Below are 9,396 nucleotides of genomic sequence, written 5' to 3' on the forward strand. Positions count from 1 at the left end.
AGATTTATAGGTTCGTCTCATGTTTTTACCAAGATGCCTCCTCAGTGTCGAGTGCCACAAGATACAGCAATAAATTGTCTCGTAAAGTTTGGAGAAAAATTCAGTGGTGACTACCCACCTGTCCATAGTGATCCTGTTTGGGATCAATTATCCGAAGAGACAAAAGGCTTGTGGTCTGCGTCATGTTGGCGCGTCAATGTTAAGGAAGACAGGAGAAAGATCGTCACAGCTGCGAGGGAAAAATTACAGCTTCAACAGTTAAATTTTCTTCAGGATGAGATTCTTCCTGAAGAAAATGATGAAGAAGAAGATGATGACTTGGAACCTGAAGCAAGTGAGTCAGAAGAATATGATGAGGAAGTAGATTTTGATTTGGTGCTGAGTCCAGAAGAATGGCAAGAGATCAAACCACTGGAGAACGACAATCACCGAACTAGTCACACCTTGAGACCCAAAGTTTGGACAAACGTAGTGAGCCTTGCATTCTGGAGGCAGTGGAGACTTCCTTGTGCATTCGTTTTCAAAAGAGGTGAAGTGAACGTGTCTGAAAATCGTTTACATTTCATAAAAATCAAAGGAGTTTGTCGGAGCAAGAAATGCAACAATCGTATCCGGGGCTATGTTGATAAGGAGCCTTCATCTTCAATAGAGGAGCTGGTAATTCGGATAAAGACTCGTGATACTTCTGCAGAGACACATGAGAATGTAAAACGTCCACTCAACGGAAACAGGAGGAAACAGCTTGGGAAAGCTGCTGTAGCTGAAGGCAGTGCCAACAATGTAAAGAAACGACTAGCAAGAGAACATCTGAGAAGAGGAGATACNTGAACGTGTCTGAAAATCGTTTACATTTCATAAAAATCAAAGGAGTTTGTCGGAGCAAGAAATGCAACAATCGTATCCGGGGCTATGTTGATAAGGAGCCTTCATCTTCAATAGAGGAGCTGGTAATTCGGATAAAGACTCGTGATACTTCTGCAGAGACACATGAGAATGTAAAACGTCCACTCAACGGAAACAGGAGGAAACAGCTTGGGAAAGCTGCTGTAGCTGAAGGCAGTGCCAACAATGTAAAGAAACGACTAGCAAGAGAACATCTGAGAAGAGGAGATACAGGTGGACCAAATGAACCGTCCCTCGACGTGTTGCGCCATGCTAAGAAAGAAGCCATTGCCGAAGAACTTGGTACAAATAGAGTTAAAAATGAAGACATGATTCAGACTATTGAAAGAATGAAATATGAAAAAGAATTCATGGGATCAATCATTGATACTGGTTACTCTCTGTATTTCACATTTTATGGTACAGCTGAGCAGAAGAGTGCTTACAAGCAATACCGCTATATGCACAACAAAACGTCGAAGATCTCTATTGACTCCACCGGCAGTTTGGTGAGAAAATTAAAACGTCCTTTGAAGCTGGAATCTGCTCATATCTTTCTGTACACGATAATGATCCACTTTAATAAATCCAGCATCTCTGTTTTCCAAATGCTATCAGAGTCTCAAGAAAGTGAGAAAATCGAATTTTGGCTGAGGACTTGGCTTCGTACAGTAGATTATCAAAAGCCAAACGAGGTGGTCATTGATGGCTACGAAGCGTTGAGGATAGCTTGTTGTAGAGCTCTAAATGATTTGCATATCAAGCATTACATAGCAATATGCTTTGAGGCGATATCAAAGGATCAACACGTGCTCAGAAGCTTGGTATCAACGTTCATTCGTCTTGACACGTCCCATTTTATTCAAGTTTGGTGTCGATTAAAGTGCTTGAATAATCATCCTGTTCGCCAGGTTCGAGATTTTTACATTCGGCTCATCGCAATCATGATGGATTGCCAGAATTTTCAAGATTTTATCGAAGTTTTTATGTTCACATGTGTCGTGTCATTTCAAGAATTTGATGACTCCATTCTTAGTTTGAAATCAACACAACAACGAGTCCAGTGCACTGAAGAAACCCGACTGAAATTGCAAGAAATGATTAGAAAACGCCCCTTGGATGTCGACGAATTCCTGAAAATTCTTGAGCCCCCAGATAATGAGCTAATACCTCCAGATGTTGATCTGGGTGAAGAAGCCCCCGATCTTGGCATGTTTCTCAAAAATTTGAAAGATGAAGCACTAAAAACCCGCTCTAAAGGTTCTATTCCAAATTTCTATCGTCTACCAGCATTTGGCAATAGACTGGTGGAATATGCGAGAATATTCCCCCTTTGGACTTCAGTTTGTCTTCCATATTATGCTGAACATGCTACAAGCAGCTACAATGAACGTGGGTTTCGCGAAATCAAACGGGATGTGTAAGAAATATACATTGCCTCAGGATGTCGATAACTTTCTTCGCATTCATCTTCGTCATTTGATTGGAGGAAGTAGGGACTTCTCTGGAGAACTTCTCGACTTTAGAGCTCAGGGTAAAAAAATCACTGAACCCAAGATGAAAGAAACCAGTGAAAAAGCCACTGGACACTGTGCACATGAAGCAAATCACAGTGATTCAATTTCACGAGCTGAAGAGAATTGGCGGAATAAAGGGACAAGCTACACTCGATTTAAATGCCGAGATCTGAAGACAACAGAGTACTCTGTTGAAGAACCCGAGTCATCAACAGAAGAATGTGGGGATGGATCCAATGAGTCCCACTCTGGTTCACGTGTCGACATCGAAAGTATCAACACATCCACCTCCTCTAATCTGCCAATGTCCCCTCCTGCATGCTCGAACTCACTGTTTAATTCTTCAAACCCAGAAAACTCCACTACTCTATCAACTCCCCCCGGGAATTCAAGTAATCAATCTCCAGATCAGGCCATGATGCGACAGACACCTGTTGAGAAACCTTCTCGGTCAAGGAAAAACCAGAATGAGACACACGTGACAGCGCCACATGGCGTTACCGAGGCTGACGAGACCTCCAATGCACTTCATGAGTCTATCAATAATGATGGTGGGTTCTATGTACCTGAAACACCGTCTCCTGTTCTAAGCGGATCTAATGATCGAGGACGTGAAGAAAATCCGACGTATTCGCGAGCCAAAAAACCTTCGATTGCAAAATTCTTCATGTCATGTCCAGAAGCTGTTGTGGATCTCACGGCAAATAAGGAGAAGAATTCGCACGAAATACCTTCGAAAGGTAGAACCAAGCGCCGGAATTACTTATTGAGGAATGCGGTGCACTGTGGCACTTACAAGATCGATGGTAAGGTGTACTTCATGAGGAGAACCTGTGCTTTCGATTCCCTCGCATCTATTCTGCTGACAGCAGCTCTGGATGACTGCCATTATCGAAGTTTCATGGAGGGTGTCTACAATGAAACTTTTTCATTCATATTGAAATTACGAGAAACAGGAGTCACAGCAGATTTATACAAAGAACGCTTCCTCTTACTTAAACCATTTTATGAGAGTACGGAATCAGTGACTAGTGCAGAAAACCTGGCTTTCGTAACGTCTTATGTGGCCACTGACAATCCCACCGATTTGTGGACAAAATTGTTCGTGTCTTATCCCAGTACCTTCCACACTTCTGTGTGCAAACTAAACATTTGTTCAGGTGATAGCGAACACAATTATTCGATCCAGATTGATCATTCAATCATCCGTCGTCAAGGATACAAGGCCCTTCAGGCAGCTCTAGAGTTTCAGACTGTCATCTGCGACAAAAAATGTAGATGTGGATACTCTACTTACACTGAAACAGCACAGGGTAACAATCATATTTATGTAGAACTTGGGACAAGGATTGACTACAATTCATCTCCGATAAGCGTCCGCTTGAATACTATTCCAGCACAGCTGACTTTGGACACCACGTACAGGTGAGGTGTATACATTCGCTTTGTATACATTTTTTTAAGTTTATATTATTGGAAGCACGCGTACAATGTGAATTTTCTAGATTTTCATCTCTATGTGCAGTAGTGCATTGAAAAAATACCCCATGTTTGCTCAATTCCTGCCTGAATTTCCAGTTAATAACTGCGAATCTAATGAAGATGGTGAAATTTGCAGGGAAACTTTATTTGTAACTATAATGTTTTTCTACAAAAGAGCTCTCTACGCAAATTCTGCTATTTTCATCACAATCTGAGACATTCTCGAGAAATAGATTATGCTAACGCGCACGTACTATTTTTAGTCACAGACGATTTGAAAATTTTTTTCTCTAAATTTTCTCTTACATAAATCATTTTAATTCCAGTGGTGAAAGAAAAAAACTATGTGACTATATTCTTTTCCGAAATTACCTTTATTTTTACATTAATTATATTTCTACAGTAATCTGCAAGTGGTAGTAATAATATTACGGACTTTTGAAAAAATGTAACCATTCTACCACTTTAGCTCATTTTATCACTTCACTCCTAATTTTTCTTCATTACGTTTCCAGACTCGTTGGTGTTATCGTGAGCATGAAGACCATTTCACTGCTTTTTGTCGTCGAGCCTCAGGACACTGGCAAGAATACGACGATATAAAATCCTCTGTACGTGCATGTAAACCTGAAGAACAAGTCCGACCCATCAGTGCAATTTATATTAAGATTATTTCTGTGAACAGAAAATGATGTACGAGAGCTCAGGATGAGTGAAACTTCACAGGGAAAAGGTCTCATCATTATTATTTAATCGAACAATTCATCGGAAATAGCTGATCTGTGATCTTATGAGCACTCCAAACACCCCCCTCCAAAGATGCTTTGATTGTCATTAGCCCTCGAGACAACGCGATTGCTTCAGGACATCGACTACTTCCAATTCCACTCCTCAAGTTCTCCAACCTGGGAGGAAATAGCAAAGGACTTGGGTCAACGCTGGAACCACAACTGCTACACGAGCATCAGAAAAAGATCGTGAAAATAGCTTGGGAGAACCAGGGGATTTTCCTTCCGAAGGAGGGACACGAGGCCAAGACACTGAAGATGCAAGCGAAGTTCGAAAATCTTTAAAAAATCAAGCGTTTTCCTTGGTGCAAATACCATGAGTAGATTACATGGTATTTTACAACAGCAATATCATTTGTGGTATATTTTGAAGTATTTCTTTTTGTTTTCTTTTTTTGTTCATAAAACAATACTCTATATTGAATGGAATTACTAATTGTTGATCAGTCGTGAACTCCAATGCTAAAATATTGAAGATAAGGACAGGAAACACAAGATTTTTTTTCAAGTAATATTGTTGTCAATCACGTCAGAATTTCAAATTTATTGGCGTTCATTTTCAGTCCTTGCAAATATCAATTTTTAATCAAAGTTTGTTCATTCACCTTTCCTTTCAAAGTAAATCAAATTACCTTGGGGTAGAGCATTGTAATGCTGGAAATTACATTAGAATATGTCTGGAGTGAAAATGCCACGAGAATATGTTGTCATTACAATTTATTATTCATGTGAGTTAATTTCTACCACTTTCCAATGACAAGTTTTTTGTAAACTAAAATTGGATTTTTACACGAATTTTACGCGATTATGATTTTTAATGTCCTCAGCTGGATACAAGCACTTGGTAAGGAGGCTCCAATATCTGAAAAAGTATTAATTTTTGGTCTCATCCTGAATAATTTCATGAAAAGGGTAATTTGAGTAATTAATTATTATGTTTATTAGTACCTATTATAAATATAGTGCAGTGTTCTGATAGAGAAAGGTCTCTTTAAGGAAGCCACGAAAAATAGCAGGCTCATAGATCATAGTGCTTTTACCATAATCTGCGCTAATTTCCAAGGTGTTGCACCAATCAGCGAAGGATACGAGATGTTATTTCGTTGACCTAGAGAACAAAAAATAGGAAAATGAAATTTTCAATACGCGAATGTTGAATCACAGAATTATGAAGTAAACTGAATAATTGGTTATTTGTGGGACAAATAACAATAGACGTGTTGAATAGAAATGTCAATAGACGTTTCTTTGTCGAAAAGGACCTCTATGAAAGGATTTTTGACATTCTCTTTTAAAACTATTCATGATACTCTCACTTCTACTGAACCTGGCCAGGTTTTTCCTTGTCCTTCAAATGTCAAGACACATTTTTTATATGAAATTTTTCCAACTATGATTGTATAGAATTGTTATTTGAAATGTCAGTGAAGCTATGATTGTAAAGAATTGTTATTTAAAATGTCAGTAAATTCGTTCTGCAATTATGTACGTTGGATCCGTCGGGCCATGTGATGCTGTTGAGTAGGAATGTTTTGTAGACGAATGGAAGCATGAGAAAGCGAGTTTAATCGTCGTTACTTCGTCAAGTTTGAATTTTATTAGTTTAGCCATGAATACTGCTAAAGTGCCAAACACTGTTAAGCATCTAATGACACGAAAATTGATTTTAGTATTAATTCATTATCTCGTCGCATTAATTCAACTCTTTTGTTTCATATTTACGTACTGAAAGTGAAATACTGAGCTCATTTCCATAATTCTATTGCTGATTTTTCTGCAAGCAATGAAAGTATCTTATTAGTTACGATTTGATACTCAGTAAATATCAAAACGACATGAGTTGATATGACTTAATTTTTTGTTGAATATTCTCAGAATGTGAGAGATACTAAAATGGTTGATATCTTTTTTGTAGGCATGAAATGTGAAACAATGATCTCAGTATATTTTTTAGAATTTATCAAAAAGGAAATAAAGGTTTGATTCTTAGATACATCTCACTCATTTTCTGTAATTAATTCTTAATTCAGATGAATCTCTTCTCGAATTTTAGAAATGAACGACTATAAAATTCAACGGGGTAACTTTTCGAATTCAGTTTATTGCTAATTTTCAGACTCCTTTCTAATTTTTTTAAATGTATCACCTAATTTCAATGATGGAAATCTTTGATACTTTCTCTTTTCACTTGCCTGACTTTTCATTTTTCATTCGACTATCATTTTCGACAAGTAAAAATTTATAGATTTCAATAAGGAGCTCATCTTGATAGATCTACATCTGATCTGCCCTGATGAAAAAAGTTGTTTGACCAATGTTTCTCGACTTCTATTAGTAAACTGAAGACTCAACAATTTTTGAGAGTAGAATATCTACGCTGACAAAGTAAAGAACTTTCGATATGAAATTCTTTACTTCTTTCATGAGAAGAAATCTATTCTAGTTGAATCAATTAGGTCAACAATTTCTTCGTATCAAATTCAAAATATTTGACTACAAAGATGTAACAACAAAAATTATTGACGAAAGTTTCTTTCCTCTCAACACCAGGCCCTTAGTTCAGAAACTTTTTAGCCATGAGTTTCGAACATGATCAAAGATGTACTTGTCAAAGGAATAAAAAAATTTTTTCACAGACTACAATTCAGATCTTCACAACTTTCATTGTCTCCATTAAATCCTAAGTTATTTTCTAAAAACTAAAAGATCTGAGAATGAAATTGATTCATCCTGTTTTATCTATTAATTAAAAAATAGAGAAAAAAAATTACCAGTGGGTGACGGACGAATTTTAACATTAAAAATGTGTGCCCCACAGATGCAAACAAGTACATCAGTCAACAGAACAAAACACTGCAACAGCGGTTTCGTTCCGCGATTCCATAATTACATTCTCATGACATAGGGTTTCGTGCAAAGAGTCAACAACAGACTGTGCATCAACCGCAAAGGACTGATTGGACATCTTAATGGCCATTTGAGTTCCTCAGGGTAGTAAACGACGATAGGGTCAAGGGCCAACCCCTTCACATAGAAAATGGAAGTCCTTGATTAGTGGTAGCTCAGTCTCGTGTTGTCCTCCTCGTTCTTCTCACCTTGTATTTTGACACTAAATGCTTATGAGATGTTGACTCATTCGAAGACCCTGTCTTGTAGTCCAGGGGTCCTTCTACGGGGGCTGAGGATTGAATGAATGAATTGTCGACGCCATAACTTCGCGAGTTAGGCCTTTCTGAGTGTATACACTATTAATCTCTCTATTATATCCGTATGTACAAAAATTTTGAGTCCTTAGTTTTGAATGGGAATGGTCCCAGTGAGTGATGTGTTGTCCTTACTTCCATGACCACAATTTTCCTAAGAGGTGAAGCTTGGAAAACATCCCTGAAATTAGGATTAAAAAGGATTATAGTTTGACTCTGAATACAGGTTGATGTGTGTCCAGCAGTGCAGGTCACCATTCAAGAGAATAAATTATCTGAGGCTGTGACTGCTCTAGATTCTGGATGAGGAACGAAGACGTTGATGATTTAGTTGGTGATGTTCGTAAAGATTTTTCTGTTTGAGTATCCTCTTTGCATGAGTAGAATGAGATGCAAATCAGTTATTGTAAATAGTACTATCAGTGGGCCTATGAAGAGAAGATCGCTGTATTTGTACAATCAATTTTTGTATTCTCAAATACTTCACAAACTAATCTCCGAGGAGAAGTGATTGACCATCCCTAACCTCGTCGTTCCATAACCTTACTGATGAAATGCTTTGATGATAATTGAACCTCACCTTTCTTCACTGTTATCCTAATTCCCAATCAATTTTTATGAGTATTGGTCGGATCACTTGATTTTAGAAAATGTTATCGCATGTCAATTGAGCTGGTTTACTCCAAAATGCATTCATTGGAGGTTATGGCTGATATATTTAATTTATTGAGAACACTTTGTACACTTTAACATCACTGTTATATTTAACCAAAAGATTTATAACCAACCAATATGAAAAACCATTACATTCTTTGCTTCATGATTAATTAATAATGAAATGTTGAAAAAAGGACGGTAGTGGTAGGTGGTATGGGTGGTATCCCCCGCCATCTTAGATAACACCTGTGGTCCGCCGGTGTCAGTTGACGAATCGGACTCAATTGTCGTAATTACAATAAATAACGAGAAAATTGTCAAGAACAAACTATAAAATTGACAAACAATTAAAATACAAACGATTCTAGGTCTGAACAATCCCAAAAAAACAGGGAAACATAATTTTTAATGTGTGTCGGCCAAGTACATGGGCCATTTTTTCATTATTTTTTAATAAATAATTGGAAGAGGAACAAACGGTTCTGATCTTAGAACAATCATGTACAGACGTAGTACAAACGACCTGAATTTTTTTTTTTTTCATAATCAATCATCTGTCGGCTAAGGTCATATCAATCTGCTAATCCCCCCTATGATCTCTGGTGGTGGGTAGTGTTTCCCGATACCCAAAAAAATATCAATACTCAGCATCGTATCGACGCAGATTGCTTGGTGTCGATACCGCAAAGTATCGCCTTGGGAAATATCGATACTCGTAATATCGCTGTTTTTAAAAATTCTGCATGACACTGGCAAATAAAAAAATATAAAAATTGAAGAATGTCGCGTTAAAAGACCTTAAACATTCAGATTCATTCACGTGAGGATATCCCAGTATTGTTTATAATTTGGTACAGACCATTCTAT

The 9,396-nt window shown here is 37.6% G+C and overlaps 1 protein-coding gene and 1 long non-coding RNA gene across 6 annotated transcripts; one reads left to right on the forward strand and one right to left on the reverse strand.

Annotated features, from left to right (window-relative positions):
• The first annotated feature begins 841 nt into the window (after positions 1-841).
• LOC114841447 lies at positions 842-7,309 on the forward strand. 2 transcript variants are annotated; one of them, XM_029126434.1, is made up of 3 exons: positions 842-3,824; positions 4,397-4,492; positions 4,567-7,309. In XM_029126434.1, exons 1-2 carry the CDS (start codon positions 2,197-2,199, stop codon positions 4,482-4,484), a joined length of 1,716 nt encoding a protein of 571 aa, XP_028982267.1. In that variant the 5' UTR covers positions 842-2,196; the 3' UTR covers positions 4,485-4,492; positions 4,567-7,309. The 2 variants fall into 2 exon arrangements, with proteins under 2 accessions (XP_028982267.1, XP_028982266.1); XM_029126433.1 differs by having other exon boundaries at positions 4,397-7,309.
• On the reverse strand, positions 5,184-8,762 carry LOC107042510. 4 transcript variants are annotated; one of them, XR_001461172.1, is made up of 5 exons: positions 8,453-8,762; positions 7,765-8,053; positions 7,441-7,693; positions 5,618-5,777; positions 5,184-5,531 (listed from the first exon to the last, which is right to left on the reverse strand). It is a non-coding gene; the product is annotated as an uncharacterized LOC107042510 (long non-coding RNA). The 4 variants fall into 4 exon arrangements; XR_001461171.2 differs by adding an exon at positions 6,396-6,443 and having other exon boundaries at positions 7,441-8,053; XR_001461170.1 differs by having other exon boundaries at positions 7,441-8,053.
• Positions 8,763-9,396: the final 634 nt, after the last annotated feature.

Source organism: Diachasma alloeum, unplaced genomic scaffold (assembly GCF_001412515.2).
Source record: "Diachasma alloeum isolate Michigan unplaced genomic scaffold, Dall2.0 Dall_scaffold_00482, whole genome shotgun sequence".
NCBI classification, from domain to species: domain Eukaryota; kingdom Metazoa; phylum Arthropoda; class Insecta; order Hymenoptera; family Braconidae; genus Diachasma; species Diachasma alloeum.